The sequence below is a fragment of the Neoarius graeffei genome, chromosome 8 (assembly GCF_027579695.1).
Source record: "Neoarius graeffei isolate fNeoGra1 chromosome 8, fNeoGra1.pri, whole genome shotgun sequence".
NCBI lineage: Eukaryota > Metazoa > Chordata > Actinopteri > Siluriformes > Ariidae > Neoarius > Neoarius graeffei.
Window position 1 is genome coordinate 80,330,692 of NC_083576.1, and position 22,003 is coordinate 80,352,694.

The following is a 22,003-nucleotide window of genomic DNA, read 5'->3' on the forward strand; positions in this document are numbered from 1 at the left end:
ACTGAGGAATGCAGTCTTGCAGGTCTGAATCATTTGAATGCCGAGGCCTACACGCAGCCTTGGTGCTGTACGTCCATTATAACCGCGCGGCTATATGGCTTTTCTTGAAGTCAAAGAAAACCGCAAGGTCATTCCGTGAAGTTGTTGGGGAAAAGATTTTCAGTGACTGACGCATGTGTTGTTTTTTTTTTTCCTTTCCCCGTCCCTCTCTCTCCCTCCCTTCTCTTTCATCTCGTGGCCGTGCCGTATTAGCCGTCCTCATCCCCAGTCTGTGCCTTGGCGCGATAGGTTTTTCTAAGAGGCTCGAAATTAGCCATTCAAATAATAGCGATTTGCATTCAAACCAAATAGCCACTTAGAGAGTAAATTGTCCCGAAATGACTGTAAAGGTAATGGGTCCCGTAAATAGGCTGGAAAGGGGAAAAGTGCTCCAAAATGGTGTGATGTTTCATTATTTTAACAAATGTTTCTATACGCAAGGGTTATTAAAGCCTGCAATTCTTCCGGATGAAAGAAGTAACAGTGCCTGCATGGATAATGAGTTTATAATCATGGTCCTGAAGTCGGCGCGTGTTATTTGCGTTTTGGGTAAATTGAATTTTTGGATGGAGTGGAAGAAGGGGGGGGAATCCTATTTGGAAATGCTTTAACCTTTCCGGCCTTGTGTAGATTAAGATGGTTGCGAGCTCTATACATCGACAAGGCAAAAGGAATATTTTAGAAAGTGCATCACGTGACCTGCTGGAATAAATAGCCCTCGGTCAGTTCGTGTTCCAGCATGAGAGCTCGCAGGCAGAAGAATGCAGCCATTGTTTTCTTGTATCTTTGACCAGCCGTCTTGAACAAGAACCAGCTGCTTGCAGAGTCGAATGATGGACTCTGGCAGTGCTGCAGCTATTGTCCTAGATGTTTACTCATCTGTGTAGATCATTGTATTAGCAGAAAGAGAAGAGGGCTTTGGGGGATGAATGGCTTCATTGTTATCTGACATTCACAGTCTGGGATGAATGGAAAGAGTAGGTGGTGGAAACTGCGCTCATACACGCTTGTACACGGGGCCATGGTGAAGGGGGACTCGGGTGTGACGGCAGTCGTGGCTTTCATGACTGTTGGAGTGAAATATTTACACCTTTTCTGAGATATGATATGATATCAGGATTCTTCTGGGTGAAAATGTAAAAAATTCCACAAATATGCACTTTAGAATAAATTAAAGACGTCGTCGTCGTCATCGACCGTGAAGGGAGTCGGGGTCAGTCCTTGCACAACCTCACTCCAGGTGTCACGGTTCTTCATAGCCGCCTTCAAGTCCCCGTCCTCGATTCCAGTGTCATAAATGTGAGTTTCCTGGAGAAAACTCCACCCACGGGTTTCCAGAGAAAGACCAATGATGCACCTTCACCTTTGGTTCACGAACAATGCCTGGTGAAATGAACTAGTCTTTGAGCAACTCTGAGATATGGATGAGAGCTTCCAGGATCGTGTGCTGTCTCAGTCTGATGTTTTGTGCTCTGCGTAACAAGTTGGCATATGTTCCATCCAGTCTAGATTGAAGACCTGGTGTCAAGGTCCAAGTTTCTGCACCATAAAGCAAGACAGGCTCCACTGGACTGCAAAAGAGTTGGATTTTGAGGTCATTACTGAGGTTGGAAGGCCAAATATGGTCCAACTTGTTGCAAGCATTCCTACTTGCCTGCCTGCCTACCTACCTACCTTGTACCTTGGTCAGGTCTTCATCCGTCTTGCGTCAGGTCTGTCTGCTCACAATCTCTTAATCGTTGTTTGGCGGAACGTAGGATTCAGTGCCATTTAGCTCAATCCAATGCACAAAGCTTCCCTGTCGCAATACCGTAATTCTCTCCTAGATGCAGCTTAAGATTGTTACCCAGCATCTTCAGGATGTTTAGTTTTGGGCGTCCAACGTCTCTAGAGCCACGGGCAGGAACCTAAGGGAGCCTGCCATCTGACATTCGTGCCACATGCTCAAAGTAAAGGAGACGGCAGTAGCTTATGCGGATTCCTGGGCTACAGCAACCAATTCTCCTTCTTATCTCAAGGTTTGAAATGTGATCGCGGAACTGTACCTTCAGGATGCGTCTTCAGCTCGTTCAAGATCATGCTACCTGAGTGGAATGTATCTGATGTACCACTCAACACCAGCCCTATATTATTATTTAAATATATCAATAGCAAATTGGTGACAGTACAACTGGAACAAAAATGCAAAAGCAACAGTAACTAGAGGTACTCTGCCAAGGGCACAGTGGTATCCCATTTCCACACTGGAGGCCTTGGGACAAAGGTCAAGGTCACAGAACTGAGAGAAATGAGGCCACTTGTCTGGAATCTGATGACAAAGGGAAAAGGATATAATACTTCCATGGGTATTATTCACCAAGTTCCTATCTTTTACCAATTTCTTGATGCAGGCCAGTGAAAAATATGCAGATCATTGATCTGACCGGTCAAGGTCACTCCAGGGCAAAACCAACGTTCCCAAATGAAAGCCCATAGGAGTTCCTATTCATGGTTAATAGCAGAGGTGGACAAAGTACCCAACTTCATGACTTAAGTCAAAGTACAGATCCCACTGGCCAAATGTTACTCCGATACAAGTGAAAGTTGTCCAGTCAAATTTTTACTTAAGTATTGAAGTACTTGCTTTTAAAAATACTTATGTCAACGTATCGTTGTATTGCCACAACGCTTAAACCTTATGCCTCTGAAGCAACCAACTGGATTCACAAAATGAACGCATGCTGTGCCATCATGGTGGTTTAATGTTAAGCTAGCTAGTCAGTGAAACTCCACCTGGCATGCTAGCAAACGCTTTTCAAACTTGAAATCATACTGGGTAGCTAACGTTACTAGAAAAGAGAGATTTCTACGTTGTTTATTTGGCAAGATTATGCTAAAACACATTTCTGAAAGGACTTCAGATAAATTAACGTTATTCATGTTAGCGTAACTCCATTTTTACATGCTAACTATGTGTAAATGCTAGCTGTGGACGAGGCAACGGCAACTTGGCGGGCAAATCCATAGAAAGTCATTTGACTAACCAGACTGCGTAGCTACGTTTGCAACGTTATTGCTAGCTCTAAAAGCACAGACAACTTCGTTACAAGCTTTCTCTTGGAATAAAACGTTTACATCCCTCAATATGCTTCTGCAGGTCGGACGGTGAGTTTTTGTAGGCTGTGATGTGGTTCATTTTAGATAAACCAGGGCTTTTCAAAGTGTGGGGCGTGCATCCCCTAGGGGGCGCCAGAGTTCTTCGGGGGGGGCGCAACGTGAGGAAAAATAAACTAGAATAAGTTACTATTGCGGACGTTTAGCGAACTTCAGCTAGCCTTTGCCAGAGACAAAATGGATGGATTTTTAGTACCTAAAGCTCCAGTGAGTGAGGAGACAGAGTCTGGGCCAAGCAACAAAAAGAAGGAAGTATGACCACGATTATTTAAAGTTTGGATTTTCATGGACTGGATCTGAAGATGCTCCACTGCCACAGTGTGTTGTCTGCCAAGAGGTGCTAGCTAACGATGCTATGAGATGTTTAAAATGTGTAAAACAAGATTTTTTTTTTTAAAAGCACAGATGTTTAAAATGTGTAAAAAAAAAAAATGTTTTAAAAAGCACAGATGTTTAAAATGTGTAAAAAAGAGGTTTTAAAAAAGCACAGATGTTTAAAATGTGTAAAAAAGGTTTTAAAAAGCACAGATGTTTAAAATGTGTAAAAAGAGGTTTTAAAAAAGCAGTTGTTTAAAATGTGTAAAACAAGATGTTTTTTAAAAAAAAAAGCACAGATGTTTAAAATGTGTGAAAAAAAATGTTTTAAAGCACAGATGTTTAAAATGTGTAAAAAAAAAAGTTTAAAAAAAGCACGTTTAAAATGTGTAAAAAAAAAAAAAGCTTAAAAAAGCACAGATGTTTAAAATGTGTAAAAAAAAAAAGTTAAAAAAAGCACAGATGTTTAAAATGTGTAAAACAAGATGTTTTAAAAAGCACAGATGTTTAAAATGTGTAAAAAAAAAGAGGTTTTAAAAAGCACAGATGTTTAAAATGTGTAAAACAAGATGTTTTAAAAAGCACAGATGTTTAAAATGTGTAAAGGAAAAAAAAATGTGTACAACAACCATTTTTTAAAATACGAATGGAACATTAAGTATAGCAACAACAAAAATTGTCACGGGGGGCGCTGTTGTTTATTTGCTCTCTGAGGGGGGGCTGACTCTCCCACACTTTGAAAAGCCCTGAGATAAACAAAGCAAACATTTAAAACAAAATGAATGTTTAAATCTTTCAGAAAACTGAAACGTGGGTTCATGGGCCCATGGGTGTGTCCATTCCTCAGAAGAACCGCCTCCTTCCATTCAGCCATCAACTGATCGTGTTCAAATAATACTGCTGAGAAATCACTGAGCTTGATTTTATCCGGTCTATGGACGTGACATGATGCTAGTGATTACTGACGGGCTGTCTCAGTGTCACCTGGCGGCAAAAAAAAAAAAGTGTCACGTTTTTTTTTTGGGGGGGGGGAATAAAACGCTTTCAAAGCTGCTTCATAGTAACGAGGACCTTGATAGAAATGTAGTGGAGTATTTGTATTTCAAATGTGGTGAAGTTAGTCATAAGTTGCCAAAAAATTACTCAAGTAAAGTACAGATACTCTGTGTATTTAAGTACGGTACGCAAGTAAATGTACTCCATTACTGTCCTCTGTTAATAGTAACCTTGTCTTGTATGGAATCAATTTTGTGCCAAAATGTTCATACAATACTTTTGAAATATCGAACAAAAACGACAAATCAAAATACAAAAAAAAAAAGGCAATTTTTTTAGACTGGCAAACATATTATTCATGCAATCGTGCAAAATATCAGTCTATTACTCTTCAGAAACCTTTAATTTTTGTTCCGCGTCTTTCTCAGTTTTGTTTGACGTAATTTATTTTGGTTGCGATTCCAGCTTTCTCGTTTGCACTCCCTGACTTTTTGCTTGCAGTTTTGGCACAAACTTGACGTGTGGGTGGGCTGTCCAGGAATGCATTCCCATTGGCTAACTTGTGTTTGACTGACAGCTACGCTCAGCCATTCCCTACTCGGATTCTGGCGGACTGTTTGACGAGTGACCGATCCATTGACGGTAAACAAGGATGGAGTGGACTTCAGTGGCGACTATGATATTGAATTTACACTTTGTTGAATTAATTCAATATCATAGTCGCCACTGAAGTCCACTCGATCCTTGTTTACCGTCAATGGATCGGTCACTCGTCAAACAGTCCGCCAGAATCCGAGTAGGGAATGGCTGAGCGGAGCTGTCAGTCAAACACAAGTTAGCCAATGGGAATGCATTCCTGGACAGCCCGCCCACACGTCAGGTTTGTGCCAAAACTGCAAGCAAAAAGTCAGGGAGCGCAAACGAGAAAGCTGGAATCGCAACCAAAATAAATTATGTCAAACAAAACTGAGAAAGACGCGGAACAAAAATAAAAGGTTTCTGAAGAGTAATAGACTGATATTTTGCACGATTACACGAATAATTTGTTTGCCAGTCTAAAAAAATTTACCTTTTTTTGTTTTTTTGTATTTTGATTTGTCGTTTTTGTTTGATATTTCAAAAGTATTGTATGAACATTTTGGCACAAAATTGATTCCATAGTCTTGCTCCATTTTTGAGATCTAGGACCTAATATTAACCTAGGTCAAAGGTCAAAACTATATTCATTAAAACGTGTTTTTCTATGGCAAAGGAGCAAGGCTAACTCAAAGACCATGAAAAATAGACAAAAGTCTGACTTTTTGCTATAGAGTCACAAGTTCAAGGTCGCGTAACTCAGTGAAAATGGGTCAAATTGCTCAACCGATGCGAAGTATTTCAAAGCCCCCCCCCCCCAAAAAAAAAGTAGGTTCTCTGTACACAATTTGGTGAAAATTCATGAAAAAGTGAGGGAGGAGTAGCGATTTAACACGCAAGTGACCTTTGACTTAATTCTGGCAAAGGGGTCAAGGTCATGGGTCAAATGAGTGCAAAAAAGTATTAAGGTATAAGGGCCATGGAAGATTGCATGAAAGAATTTTGTCTCGCTTGTCCTGGTACCGTACCAGCTGGTCCCATTCATAGCCATTCCTGAAAATTTTTATGATGTCATAAAATGACATCATGCATGATATGGAGATCACAGATGCACATCAGGTTTCATCCAGATATCTTGAAAGCTGGGCGAGAAATGACCCGTGTCTTTCTACTACTACTATGACGTATACGCTAAACCTAAGCAATTTCAAGATCCCATTTCCACTGAAGTGGAACCATAACAATGAAATAATTCTACGCTGTAATTTAATTTCAGGGAGTCAATCGAGCACTTGTTGAACTCTAATATTCATTTTCGTGCGAGTGTGGTTTTGTAAGTGTAGCCTTTGTGTTTTGTGTTTCAGGGAACACGTCAGCAGACGAGGCGGAGCTCCTGCACACGTGGTTTAAACTCGTCCTGGAGAAGAATAAGCTGGTCAGATACGAATCGGAGCTCGTGATCTTGTAAGAAACCGTCCTGTGTGTAAGGACTTGATTGAGATTAGGGTCTGTGATCAGGAAAGCATGTTCTGAGATTAAATGTGATACTGTTAAAGTTTAATGAAGTGTTTTTTGGTGCTGGTAAATTTTCTGTAGCTCAGTTTTGGAAGACTTTAAGCCCGAGTGTGTTTACATGCACGTTAATAATCTGATCATTATCTCGTATCAGAGTATTTCAGATCAGGTCAAGTCACCTTGTACACTCTCACTACGTTCACACTGCAGGCTGAAGTGACTCAAATCCGATTTTTTTTCGTCCATATGTGACCTGTATCCGATCTTTTATTGACAATCTGAACGACACAGATCCGATTTTTTCAAATCCGACCCAGGCCGTTTGGATATGTGGTCCTAATTCCGATTCCTATCCGCTCTTTTCATATGCGACTTCAGTCTGAACCGCCAGGTCGCATTCATCCGACTTACACGTCATCAACAAGCCACAAACGTCACTATTCTGCGCTGAAGTAGGCGGTGGGTCTCTCAAAAAAAGTTACAACAACATGGCGCATGACATCAATGCGACTCCGCACCCACACGTTCCTTTGAACGGAGGTTGCAGTCACTACCCCGCAGAACGCCTGAGCCAAAACCCTTGCCCTCTTCCTTCTCAACCTCCTCCTTAACATCAGGCTATTGTGCATGTTCTGGCTCCGTCGCAACAACAACTGCATCATCGCCAGGTACTCCATGCTGGCTACTGTCATACACAGGAAACTTTAGGTTACTTCCATAAACACTGGCCATGCTCACTGCGTGTGACGTCGTCGTATCCTGCAATGCGCATGCGGAACACTTTTAGGTCGCTTTTCGTTCATACTGAGGATCACATACAAGTCGCATATATTTGTTAATGTGAACGACCTCACAAAAAAATCGGATTTCACAAAAAAATCGGAATTGAGCATTAAGCCTTGCAGTGTGAACGTAGTGTCAGTGGTCACTTTATTAGGAGCACCTTCTGTTTTTATTTGATGCGGTTCTCTAATCAGTCAGTCCTCCGACAGCAGCATGATGTGTCAAATCACGAGCTTCAGTTAATGTTCACGCATCAGAACGGGGAAAATTGTGATCTCACAGTGAAGTGAGTTTCTTTCACTGTGGCATGGGTGTTGGTTTGAGCCGGATGAGTATTACTGGTTGGAGTATTTAAGAAACTGCTCCTGATCTCTTCCTGTATGGAATCAATTTTGTGCCAAAATGTTCATACAATACTTTAGAAATATCGAACAAAAACGACAAATCAAAATACAAAAAAAAAGTCAATTTTTTTAGACTGGCAAACAAATTATTCGTGTAATCGTGCAAAATATCAGTCTATTACGGAAGCCGAGAGAGGCCCTTCATATAATCCTTTTTTTTATTCACCTTGTTATCCTGAGATAACGACATAATTAATTCAGGATCTCGAGAAAACAACACAACTATTCCGTGATCTCAAGAAAACAAAGCAATTATTTCATGATCTCGAGTAAACAGCTGAGAAATGGTTCATTCAGGTGCGCCAAGAGACTTGTGATATGCTGACTTTGGGGCTATTTCTCATTCTGTATAGACGCAATTTTGATCATTAGAATGTCTGGAATAATCGATCACCTAATAAGGCAATATTTTGATCAGGGGTTGACACAGGGAGAGATCGCATTAAGTCTTTTAATAAGGGATAATTTCAAAATTAGTCTGCGGCACTATGGAATCAATTTTGTGCCAAAATGTTCATACAATACTTTTGAAATATCAAACAAAAACGACAAATCAAAATACAAAAAAGGAAAAAAAAGTCAATTTTTTAGACTGGCAAACAAATTATTTGTGTAATCGTGCAAAATATCAGTATATTACTCTTCAGAAACCTTTTATTTTTGTTCCGCGTCTTTCTCAGTTTTGTTTGACGTAATTTATTTTGGTTGCGATTCCAGCTTTCTCGTTTGCGCTCCCTGACTTTTTGCTTGCAGTTTTGGCACAAACTTGACGTGTGGGCGGGCTGTCCAGGAATGCATTCCCATTGGCTAACTTGTGTTTGACTGACAGCTACGCTCAGCCATTCCCTACTCGGATTCTGGCGGACTGTTTGACGAGTGACCGATCCATTGACGGTAAACAAGGATCGAGTGGACTTCAGTGGCGACTATGATACTGAATTAATTCAACAAAGTGTAAGTGGGGGACAAATGTGTTGTATGTGTTGCAGTAGTGCACATTATGCAGGTGTTTCGTGGCAAGTCAAATGTTAGACTTAGCTCCACTACTCAATATAATAGCTGTCTGTTAAACACGCCTGCATAATGTGCACTACTGCAACACATACAACACATTAACCCGCACTTACACTTTGTTGAATTAATTCAATATCATAGTCGCCACTGAAGTCCACTCAATCCTTGTTTACCGTCAATGGATCGGTCACTCGTCAAACAGTCCGCCAGAATCCGAGTAGGGAATGGCTGAGCGTAGCCGTCAGTCAAACACAAGTTAGCCAATGGGAATGCGTTCCTGGACAGCCCGCCCACACGTGAAGTTTGTGCCAAAACTGCAAGCAAAAAGTCAGGGAGTGCAAACGAGAAAGCTGGAATCGCAACCAAAATAAATTACGTCAAACAAAACTGAGAAAGACGCGGAACAAAAATAAAAGGTTTCTGAAGAGTAATAGACTGATATTTTGCACGATTGCACGAATAATTTGTTTGCCAGTCTAAAAAAAAATTGACTTTTTTTTGTATTTTGATTTGTCGTTTTTGTTTGATATTTCAAAAGTATTGTATGAACATTTTGGCACAAAATTGATTCCATACTCCTGGGGCTTGTTTTCATGCACAACAGTCTCTGGGGTTTACACAGAATGGTGCGAAAACCAAAAATCATCGAGTGAGCGAGCGACATTTCTGTGGGTGGAAATGAACGCCTTGTTGATGAGAGATCAGAGGAAAATGGTTCGAGTTGTTTTTTTGCCGCTAGGAAGGATATAGTAACTCATAGCAACTCTTTACAACCGTGGTGAGCAGAAAAGCATCTCGGCGTGCAACAGGAAACAGAAAAGCACACCGGGTTCCGCTCCTGCAGCCAAGAACCGGGATCTTAGAATCAAGAACACGTTCCTATTAAAGTGGCCGGCGAGTGTATACAGAGAACGTTTAAAAATGAAGCGTCCGTGAGAATGAAATATACGGTAAATAAATTGATTAGATGATTAAAGCAAATTAAAAGACCATCTCGCAGATTAAGACAAGATGGAAACAAATCAGAAAATTTGAGACCTTGGAGAACACGCCCCTTTCTGTCCTGTCACTCACAGAGACGTGAGCCAATCACAGGCATCTGTGAGTTTATGTATGCAGAAGAGGGTAGATAGCACTTTCCTCCGAGTGTTCTCCTCTGCCCTGTGATGCAGTACAGTACACTCCCAGCTGGTGGTCGTTGTGTGATGAGGGAGGACTGACTGACGGGTGGGAATTAGCAGATGTTCAAATTCAAGAGAAAATGGGAGACTCGAGACTCTTAGATAGACGGCTGGGAGAATTCTTCTTCTTCAATCCACGAGGGTTTGAGTCTGAGGGTTGTATCTAACACGTGAACGTGTCCACGTTGCAGTGCTCAGGAGCTGGAGCTGGAGGACAGGCAGTCTCAGCTACAGCAGGATCTCAGGTGCAGGATGGCCACTGAAGGTGAGGGTGATCTCGTCTCATCTCATCACTCAGGTCTGCACTTTTCAGTATTTACACAGCAAAACCCGGTTCAGTTTGAGCAACACAGTGCTGCTGGTCGAGACCCTGAAACTGGTGATACCAGAGCTGTGGTGTCGTTTCATCACCATGACAACGTCTCACATTATTCAAGCCTTTCAGGTTATTTACACAACCTCCAAGTGTAAGATTTTAAACGCTTGGGCTTTGAAAATGAATCCTGCCAAATTATTAATGATTATGAAACACGACTTCACTTCTTCTGGATATTAAGATCCCTCAACTGTTATTATGGATGGGTGTATGTACAGGACCAGTCAAAAGTTTGGACACGCCTTCTATCGAATTCAACGGTTTTTTTTCTTTATTTTTATTAATTAAAAGCCACTTCATGTCTTCAAGTAACGGTGGATGTCGTTTCTCTTTACTTAGTTGAGCGGTTCTTGAGATGCGTACGGATTCCTACAGTTGTGGACAGAATAGGGATGTTTTTATTTATTTATTTATTATTTTTATGATTAATATTTACTGTTTGGGGCGGCACGGTGGTGTAGTGGTTAGCGCTGTCGCCTCACAGCAAGAAGGTCCGGGTTCGAGCCCCGGGGCCGGCGAGGGCCTTTCTGTGTGGAGTTTGCATGTTCTCCCCGTGTCCGTGTGGGTTTCCTCTGGGTGCTCCGGTTTCCCCCACAGTCCAAAGACATGCAGGTTAGGTTAACTGGTGACTCTAAATTGACCGTAGGTGTGAATGTGAGTGTGAATGGTTGTCTGTGTCTATGTGTCAGCCCTGTGATGACCTGGCGACTTGTCCAGGGTGTACCCCGCCTTTCACCCGTAGTCAGCTGGGATAGGCTCCAGCTTGCCTGCGACCCTGTAGAAGGATAAAGCGGCTAGAGATAATGAGATGAGATGAGATTTACTGTTTGATCTCAATCACATTTAAGAAGGCGAGAAACTCGTCCACTAATCAACTTTTAACGAGACACCTGTTTTTTTTTTTTTTAAAGATATTTTTTGGGCTTTTTTTCACCTTTATTATTGGATAGGACAGTGTAGAGACAGGAAATGAGCGGGAGAGAGAGACGGGGAGGGATTGGGAAATGACCTCGGGCCGGAATCGAACCCGGGTCCCCGGATTTATGGTATGGCGCCTTATCCACCTGAGCCACGACGCCCCCAACGAGACACCTGTTAATTGAAAAGCATTCATGAAGCTGGTTAAGATGACGCCAATAGTGTACAAAGCGTCATCGAGGTAAACGCTGGATACTTTGCAGAATCGAAAATGTCAAACTTTTTAGATTACCACATAATTCCATCCATATTCACCGGATATGAGCAATCGCGCGCTCTGATTGGCTACTCTACGACTAGGATATCAGCTCATATACCATGAGTAGAGGAAAAACAAAATGGCGGAGCATGTTGCTGAAGCAACCGAGGATGAAATAAAAACTCTACTTGAAAATAAAACCCCCCCAAAAAAAGGCAACAAAATGTGGAATTTAAGTGTTTGATGGTAAGAACATGTGTATCTGGGTCTGTCTCAGAAACTGGGTACTGTGGGGGAACCCCACTAAATATACTCCGTCAATAAACTATACGGTTTTGAATGGTGATGTTGGTTTTAATTTGAAATAAAATGATGAAAGAAATAATACAGATAAAACTAAATCTTTGATGTGAATACTCTATTCAGAATTTGGCAAAAATTCTGCAAATTTGTGGAAAAATGGCGGCTTGATCTGGGACATGATAAATGGTCGACTACATCGCATTCCCTTAAAAAGGTTGTAGTCCACTGAAAAGTCTACAGTTATCACTAATTGTATTTTAAGTTGTAACTTTATCCACCTAAGGATTGGTGCGCTCACAGAATAATCATAACCGTAATAAAACATCATGCAAAATATTCCATCACCGTCGTAACTCCATTTCCTGCATACCCAAAACCAATACGATCGTGTGTTTTGAACTAAACAGAAAGCCTCAGGGTCAAGGTAACGACCTCACCAACAGTAGTAACTTAAAATCACTACGCCATATAAACATTTAGTTATAAATCTGCGATTTTGTTTTTTTAAAACGAAAGCTGAAAGTTAGGTATAGAATATGTTTCTTACAGAATATGTTATGATGGTAGCTGGTCTTGTATGAATTTCTGAGCTATAAAATGAGTTGTGGTCTATTTTTTACCGTAGCGTGTTATTTGTGTGCGGGGAAGGACACACATTAACAATTTGCATGTGTAGAATGGAATTTTCCACTCCAACAGTTAGAAGTTGATCGCGCTTCCATTTGCGGTCTTTCTGTTACGCGGGTGATCTGTTCGGACGTTATCACTGAAAAGGTGAGTTTTGACAGTTTTATTTTGTTTTAGTCTTGCAGTACAAGGCAATAGAATGTTTCTTTTTCATCTTACTTTCATATTTCGTAGTGTTTGCGTATTTTTGGCCAATATTTTGCAACCATGGCCAATTTAGATCGAACTTTTGATAGAATCTACGGCCAGTCGTTTTGCCCCGCCCCCGCCGTTATTCTCATCTTTCCGGTGTGTTCTTGATTTTTCCATTGTGTCCTATTTCTCCATATCAAATACCCAAAATGTATCATATTATTCATGTTTAAGTGAATAATCAATTCAGTCATCATAACTTGGCATTTTTAACCCAAGCAATCAAAAAGAGGAAATGTATTCAATATTTTCACTCGTCTGTGAAGGAGGGGCGTTAATTCTTCATGATGGAGTTATTTTATATGGAAATCCATTTTACAAAAGCATTTGAATTGTAATTTAAAAAATTTTCCACAGTGGAGGCCAGATAAAGCAAGATGCTATCTTTATTCTTATTAAACATGACAAAAGAAACATCGAGTGTTCGGTAAATGTAAAAAAAAAAAAAAAAGTGAAATTAGAACATTTATTTTTTGACCATAATGTCCCAAATGAGAGACCGGTTTCTGAGACGGACCCGTTACATTCATCTTTAAGCGTTAAAATTTTGTTGAATTTTTTTTTTTTTAAAGACTGGTTCAAAAGCTCAAAGAAGTTTGAAAATTACATCACTGAAATGTCCAAGGAAGAATTAAATGTCTAAAGCTGTTCTATACCTCGGCAAGATGGCACTTTCTACAAAAAAAAAAAACTAGTGCTGTCAAGCGATTTAAAATATTTAATCGCGATTAATGTCGCGACTGTCATAGTTAACTCATGATTAATCGCAATTTAATCGCACATTTTTGTCACATGAAAAACCATTGTAATTCTCTTACCAGCATAAAGTGAATGGGCTTGCTCACCGTTCGAACTACGGGGGTACTCGGGGGATCCGAGATCCCCTGAAACAGACATGAGATCCCTTGAAAACATGATTTGGGAAATGTTGGGGGGTCTCTAAAATATTGGCAAAATGATGTTTATTGACATAGCAATCGTGTGTAACGGGAAGCATTTGCATATCCGAAGTGAGCGCGCGATGGAGATCCGCGCTCTGAGACAAGCGCAAGCACCCACCCCCCCCAAGGGAAAAAAAGGGACCCCCTGAAAATATCGGCATAGTTCGAACACTGGTTGTACCAATGTTTTGTTTTGTTTTTTATTGCAGAGCATAACACGGCCAAGTGCAAAGTGGGGCTGGAGCCGCCGATGGGAAAACGAAACCTAAGCCAAGCACCGTGGCTCTTCGGGGGAGGGCAGAGGACTCTGGCTGTGTGGGGCGTGGCATCATGTCACAAAGCGTTAATCTCGCGATAAAAAAATCATCGCCGTTAAAATTGAGTCAAGTTAACGCGTTAATAACGCGACATTTTTGACAGCACTAAAAAAAACCACAAGTCAATTCGTGCCACCATCGATAGGTTTTTAAGAATTCCGCCGAAGAGGAAATGATTTTGTCAGATGTTTTGTACCGTATGAAGTTTTTATTTATCGACTTTGCTAAAAATTAACGTCAAAATGCTCTGTTTATCAAAATCCAGTGAATGTGGATAGAATAAAACGGTTATTCCACTCAATCTCGTCATATATGGCTTGTATACGCCATGTACGACTCGATTTCATGGAATAACTGTTAAATACGGTATGTTCCAGACAGTGATGGGAATAACGGCGTTAGAAATAAACAGCGTTACTAACGGCGTTACTTTTTTTAGTAACAAGTAATCTAACTAATTACTTTTTACATCATTATAATGCTGTTCCCGTTACTTACAATAAAATACTATGCGTTACTTTATTAAAGCTGTTCTCATCTGGCACGCTGCTCGTTCAGCCTTTCTTTACTCTGCTTTAGTGTGGGGTGGGGAGATGCGAGACAACGGCATAGTCAGCCAATCAGAGTAGATTTGGACAACATACGTAGGTAGGCCACGCCTACTGCACTACTGCGCACTCTTTCAATCGGAAGACCCAGCGATGGCGAGCGGTCAGCCCAGCACTGCGCTTTCACACTGGAAATACAGCCATTACTTTTCATTACTTGAAATAAAAGGCAAGAGTGTTTACGTGCAATGCACATTATGTCGAGGAACAAAGCGTTTGTCCTCGTCAGTGGCCAGTAATTAGTAACATAATTTTAATAACTACAAAAATATATTACATTTGATAGATGTCTTATCTCACATTGTCCCACAAAAATATTAATATAGTGTAGATAACATTACTAACTGGTTCTGTTAAGTGTCCATTTCGGTCATTAAACACATTTACTTTTATTATGATTACACTAACTGAATTTGATTTTTGTTTTTTTTGAGGGGGAACAAAATGTAACGGAATAATTACTTTCCCTGGTAATTAGTTACTTTTATGACAAAGTAACTCCGTTACTAACTCCGTTACTTTTTGGGAAAAGTAACTAGTAACTATAACTAATTACTTTTTGAAAGTAACGTGCCCAACACTGGTTCCAGATGTTATTTCATAGTTTTGACGTCTTCAGTGTTCTACAATGGAGAAAAAGCTGAGAATATGTACAGTAGAGTATGGGCGTACGAACTTTAGACTGGCACTGTATACGAAATGAAGAATATCTTAGCTTGTATTTCTGACTGATGTATATTGACAGATGTGCTGTGCACTTGATGATAAAAGATATAAAGCTACAGTAATTTTATTTAAAAAGGGGGAAAAACCCTTCTCATTGTTTGAATGCGGCGATGTGCCGTATAAACGTGACTGTGTTGCTGTGCAGACTGTAAGAAGAGCGCGGCGGAGCTGGCGGAGGAACAGGCCCTGCTGGACGAAGTGATGAAGGTGGTGGAGGAAAGAGATCGTCTGGTGAGTCTGCTCGAGGAGCAGCGGCTGCAGGAGAAAGCCGAGGACCGCGACCTCGAGAGCCTCATCCTCTCCAAGGGCTACCAGTTTCACTGGGCGTGACCGAGAAGGAGGAAGCGCTGATTGATGAGTTTAGGATGGAGATGAACACAAACTTGATTAAAAAGGGAAGCGTTCTAGTACTCGTGAGCGTTTTGGATATTTAATAAAGATTACTCTTTATTCATTTCTTAATCACGAACCTTAAACAGGTCCTGGATCTGCGTTTTCACTCAGATACACAGAGTGAAGATGTTTCTCACTCCGATACGACCAGCTACGCGCTGGAGAGATTTTACGTACTGTACATGTCCCGCCACTTCTGACTGAGCACTGATCATTTCACGTTCTATCTTTGCAGCAAAAGCCCCAAATAAACATCCTGCTTCATCACTGCTGCTCCTTTTAAAATAAAAATGCACCAGGATGTGTGTCGTAAGCCATCACTAATGAGTTATTTATTTACAGTAGGCTTCATCTCCACTGAGTGGCAGCCTTAAAACATGTGAAGTGTGAAACGCTCGTGTTTTGTGAAAAACCGTCGTCACGAGGGTGCGTTAATGCTGTTTAACGTCGATGCTCTGATCTTGTAAACGTCTGTCAATTTAATGTGAATAACTTTTCTGTTCTGTTGTTGACCAGCAGTTGACCAGCATGACTCCTCCGTCATGTCCTTTAATCTGTTCCGTGTTTAATTTGATTTGAAACGTAGCCGAATGAGGCACGGAGTGATTTAATAAATGAAAGCTGATTTAATTTAATAAAGACGGCAATCTCTGTTTGCTGATGGATGTCTTAAGTGTCTGTGTTTTTGTAATCGATTAACTGTGTGGCGGTGTAGGAAAATAATCAACGATAAGATGGCGTGATGATGCGTGACATTTTACACGAGGTTCCTGTTACCATCATGAAGTTGTGGTTTTCGTATGAAGCCGCATCCTGAAGTGTTTTATTCCTCTTAAAGCACAGCGCTTGTTTTAACCAACACGAACACTGACTGGGTTTCACTCGGCACTCTTTCCTCGTCCCGGGAAGACGGAGTGTGAGGTGGGAATGAATACATCCTGGGTGAAACGTGGGTCCGTCACATGGCTGTGTTTACACACGTTCACAATAGTGGTGGTTTAGAACGGTCAGTCCGTCTACCTGCATGGTTTTAGAAGGTCGGGGGCGACAGGAGAACATGGGGAAACTCCACACACTGTAACCTGTGCTCAGGACTGAACTGATGGGGGTCGGTGTGTCTGTTTCTGTCTCTCTCTGTTCCTCTCGTCTGTCTGTCTTTCTCTCTGTTTCTCTTGCTGTCTGTCTGTCTTTCTGTGTCAATCTCTGTCTGGCTCTTGTGCTATCTCTCTCTCTCTCTCTCTCTTGCAGTCTGTCTGTTTCTTTCTCTCTGTTTCTCTTGCTCTCTGTCTGTCTGTGTCTATCTCTCTCTCTGTCTCGCAGTCTGTCTGTTTCTCTCTGTTTCTCTTGCTGTCTGGCTGTCTTTCTGTGTCAATCTCTGTCTGGCTCTTGTGCTCTCTCTCGCAGTCTGTCTCCGTTTCTTTCTCTCTGTTTCTCTCTCTGTCTCTCGCAGTCTGCCTGTTTCTTTCTCTCTGTTTCTCTTGCTCTGTCTCTTTGTGTCTATCTCTGTCTGGCTCTTGCACTCTCTCTCGCAGTCTGTGTCTGTTTCTTTCTCTCTGTTTCTCTTGCTGTCTGTCTGTTTCTTTGTTTCTCTTGCTCTGTTTCTCTCTCACAGTCTGTTTCTTTCTCTCTGTTTCTCTTGTCTGTCTGTCTCTCGCAGTCTGTGTCTGTTTCTTTCTCTCTGTTTCTCTTGCTGTCTGTTTCTTTGTTTCTCTTGCTCTGTTTCTCTCTCTCTGTCTGTTTCTTTCTCTCTGTTTCTCTTGTCTGTCTCTCTCTCTCGCAGTCTGTGTTTCTTTCTCTCTGTTTCTCTTGCTCTCTGTCTTTCTGTCTGTCTATCTCTCTGTCTCTCGCAGTCTGTCTGTTTCTTTCTCTCTGTTTCTCTTGCTCTCTGTCTTTCTGTCTGTCTATCTCTCTGTCTCTCGCAGTCTGTCTCTGTTTCTTTCTCTCTGTCTCTCGCAGTCTGTTTCTTTCTCTCTGTTTCTCTTGCTCTATCTCTTTGTGTCTATCTCTGTCTGGCTCTTGCACTCTCGCAGTCTGTGTCTGTTTCTTTCTCTCTGTTTCTCTTGCTGTCTGTTTGTTTCTCTTGCTCTGTTTCTCTCTGTCTTTCTCTCTGTTTCTCTTGCTGTCTGTCTCTCTCTGTCTGTTTCTCTCTTTCTCTTGCTGTCTGTCTCTCTGTCTGTTTCTTTCTCTCTGTTTCTCTTGCTGTCTGTCTCTCACAGTCTGTTTCTTTGTTTCTCTTGCTCTGTCTGTTTCTCTCTCTTGCAGTCTGTTTCTTTCTCTCTGTTTCTCTCGCAGTCTGTTTCTTTCTCTCCGTTTCTCTTGTCTGTCTGGCTCTTGCTCTGTCTGTCTCTCTCACTCTGTCTCTCTTGCACTCCTCCTCTCATCTGGGTCTTACTTTCTCTGTTTCTCTTGCTCTCTGTCTCTCTTTCTCTCTCTGTGTCTGGCTCTCGCTCAGTCCGTTTCTCATTCTCTCTTTTGCACTGTCTGTTCTTCTCGTCTCTCTCTCTCTCTGTCCCTCTCCCTGGTTGCCTGTGTGTGTGTGGGTGAGACTACAAAAATAAAAACAAAGAAACCATAACATGTAAAAACTCTCTTCTGAAGATGTTTCCATTGATGAAAACTTGATCTCTGATTTATTACAAAAGTCCTGACACTGGAGACTCCTTCCATAAATGCTAAATTAACACTTCCTCACAGAAAACGCCACCACATCCAAAATTACACTCCTTTTTAAATCTGTTTACGTGGATTGTACACGTCCCAGGAAATGAGCTGTACATGCATAATAAAAACGAGTGCATGGATTTACAGTATTATAACCCTGTGATTGTCTTTCAGCTGGAACTACTGTCAGAGCTGCTGTTCTAGAAAATTAACTAACAGCTTCTGACCAAATGGATTTGAGAATTCGATGATGTGGTATAAAATGTTTTGTTATACAGCTCTGTGAATGTGGTCTTTTCCTGTTTGTTAATAATGGATAAAGGGTGGTGCAGTGGTTAGCACGGTCACCTCACAGCAATAAGGTTCCAGGTTCAAACCTCTCAGCGGACGGGGGGCCTTTCTGCGTGGAGTTTGCATGTTCTCCCCGTGTCTGCGTGGGATTCCTCTGGGTGCTCTGGTTTCCCCTACAGTTCAAAGACATGCAGGTTAGGTAAAATACCCAGCCACTGGTTGCACACGTGCCAGATCAAATACGCAGATCCTGCTTTCAACACCCCAACTTCAAGCCCTGACTCTTCTCTTGCTGCCTAATGTACTGTATCCCACCTCTGGAAAGGGGCCAGTGTAATGAGAAAGTAATTTGCTTCACCTGTCGGTGGTTTTAATGTTATGGCTGATTGGTGTATACGTCTGTGATAAACACCGTCAGTGTCTGTGTACAACAGTAAGTAAACAAAAGTCCTCAGGATCTGACCTATCACCACCTGAAACCCCATTCCAAATTTTCCAACGTTGAGTTGGTTGCCATGGAAATACGGAACAAATGGTCACAGAAATCCCAAAAGGCACAACTCCTGTCGTCACTTAACATAACTGTGAGGTTTTGTGAAAAAAAAATTCCTAATAGTTGTTGAGCTGTGCTCCGGAAACTGAAATGTTTACAGATGGCTATATCCCTCTGCATTATAGGCCGGAGGGGGCGGGGGGGGATAATGAAAAACACTGCAACCGATGCCAGCGGACAGAGGGTATTGGAAATTTGGCAATGTATTTGAGCATTTTAGCCCAAAAACCTGGTTGCCTTTAGCAGGAAGTTACTAGAGATTTGGCCTGTAGATTAACAGTCTGAGAAAATAACGTATGATTTTATATACAACCCCGATTCCAAAAAAGTTGGGACAAAGTACAAATTGTAAATAAAAACAGAATGCAATGATGTGGAAGTTTCAAAATTCCATATTTTATTCAGAATAGAACATAGATGAGATATCAAATGTTTAAACTGAGAAAATGTATCATTTAAAGAGAAAAATTAGGCGATTTTAAATTTCATGACAACAACACATCTCAAAGTTGGGACAAGGCCATGTTTCCCACTGTGAGACATCCCCTTTTCTCTTTACAACAGTCTGTAAACGTCTGGGGACTGAGGAGACAAGTTGCTCAAGTTTAGGGATAGGAATGTTAACCCATTCTTGTCTAATGTAGGATTCTAGTTGTTCAACTGTCTTAGGTCTTTTTTTGTCGTATCTTCCATTTTATGATGCGCCAAATGTTTTCTATGGGTGAAAGATCTGGACTGCAGGCTGGCCAGTTCAGTACCCGGACCCTTCTTCTACGCAGCCATGATGCTGTAATTGATGCAGTATGTGGTTTGGCATTGTCATGTTGGAAAATGCAAGGTCTTCCCTGAAAGAGACGTCGTCTGGATGGGAGCATATGTTGCTCTAGAACCTGGATATACCTTTCAGCATTGATGGTGTCTTTCCAGATGTGTAAGCTGCCCATGCCACACGCACTAATGCAACCCCATACCATCAGAGATGCAGGCTTCTGAACTGAGCGCTGATAACAACTTGGGTCGTCCTTCTCCTCTTTAGTCCGAATGACACGGTGTCCCTGATTTCCATAAAGAACTTCACATTTTGATTCGTCTGACCACAGAACAGTTTTCCACTTTGCCACAGTCCATTTTAAATGAGCCTTGGCCCAGAGAAGACGTCTGTGCTTCTGGATCATGTTTAGATACGGCTTCTTCTTTGAACTATAGAGTTTTAGCTGGCAACGGCGGATGGCACGGTGAATTGTGTTCACAGATAATGTTCTCTGAAAATACTCCTGAGCCATTTTGTGATTTCCAATACAGAAGCATGCCTGTATGTGATGCAGTGCCGTCTAAGGGCCCGAAGATCACGGGCACCCAGTATGGTTTTCCGGCCTTGACCCTTACGCACAGAGATTCTTCCAGAGTCTCTGAATCTTTTGATGATATTATGCACTGTAGATGATGATATGTTCAAACTCTCTGCAATTTTACACTGTTGAACTCCTTTCTGATATTGCTCCACTATTTGTTGGCGCAGAATTAGGGGGATTGGTGATCCTCTTCCCATCTTTACTTCTGAGAGCCGCTGCCACTCCAAGATGCTCTTTTTATACCCAGTCATGTTAATGACCTATTGCCAATTGACCTAATGAGTTGCAATTTGGTTCTCCAGCTGTTCCTTTTTTGTACCTTTAACTTTCCCAGCCTCTTATTGCCCCTGTCCCAACTTTTTTGAGATGTGTTGCTGTCATGAAATTTCAAATGAGCCAATATTTGGCATGAAATTTCAAAATGTCTCACTTTCGACATTTGATATGTTGTCTATGTTCTATTGTGAATACAATATCAGTTTTTGAGATTTGTAAATTATTGCATTCCATTTTTATTTACAATTTGTACTTTGTCCCAACTTTTTTGGAATCGGGGTTGTAGATACATTGAGAACTTGTCTCAGTTTGGAGTAATTTGAACTGAAGAGCAATGTCCAAAAAAAAAAAACATAAAGGAGCTTGAAATGGCGGCACGGCGGTGTAGTGGTTAGCACTGTCGCCTCACAGCAAGAAGGTTCCGGGTTCGAACCTTGTGGCCGGCGAGGGCCTTTCTCTGCGGAGTTTGCATGTTCTCCCTGTGTCTGCGTGGGTTTCCTCCGGGTGCTCCGGTTTCCCCCACAGTCCAAAGACATGCGGTTAGGTTAACATGGGGTGGCCTTGAGCTGAAGTGGCCTTGAGCTGAAGTGCCCTTGAGCAAGGTACCGAACCCGTGACTGCTCCCCAGGTGCTCTAGTTTGGCTGCCCACTGCTCTGGGTGTGTGTGTGCATGTGTTAAATGCAGAGGATGAATTTCACTGTGCTTGAAGTGTGCATGTAACAAATAAAGGTTTCTTCTTCTTCAAAGACATGCAGACTGTACAATAGGGCGACTGTAATTGGCGCAAGCTGTAGTGGTTTCCAAGCCATAATGTTTGTACATGTATAGATCTTGCTATGGCAAAATAAAAAAAAATAAATCAACTCTGTCGAAAGGGGTGCCAATAGTTTTGAACACGGCTCTTTTGGTCATGTGGGGTGTCAATACTTTTGAGACAATGGTCGTGTCGTACTCAAACTGGTGGCATGATAAAACTACATACCGTAAGATGAGTGAATTCATGGATAAAAACTGCACACTTTGCACGTTTTTTTTTTTTTTAATTTATTTTTATTGTCAGATATCATTGCATACATTTTGGATAAAAAATATATATAAACAGTTTGCCAGGGGTTATGGCATGGAAATAATAGTTTAAAAAAAAACACAAATAAACAGCAACAGAAACAGGAA

At 41.5% G+C, this 22,003-nt stretch overlaps 1 protein-coding gene across 4 annotated transcripts in view; it reads left to right on the top strand.

The window, feature by feature from the left end:
• The window catches only part of mical2b (microtubule associated monooxygenase, calponin and LIM domain containing 2b), a 235,187-nt gene extending 218,822 nt beyond the window's left edge, over positions 1-16,365 (top strand). For 2 of the 4 annotated variants that reach the window (XM_060928315.1, XM_060928312.1), the window contains 3 exons: positions 6,444-6,543; positions 10,168-10,241; positions 15,449-16,365. In XM_060928315.1, the coding sequence (XP_060784298.1) occupies positions 6,444-6,543; positions 10,168-10,241; positions 15,449-15,633 (359 nt within the window). In that variant the 3' untranslated portion in view covers positions 15,634-16,365. Of the gene's footprint in view, positions 1-6,443; positions 6,544-10,167; positions 10,275-15,448 lie in introns of all 4 variants that reach the window. The other 2 variants (XM_060928310.1, XM_060928311.1) reach the window with 1 other exon arrangement.
• Positions 16,366-22,003: the final 5,638 nt, after the last annotated feature.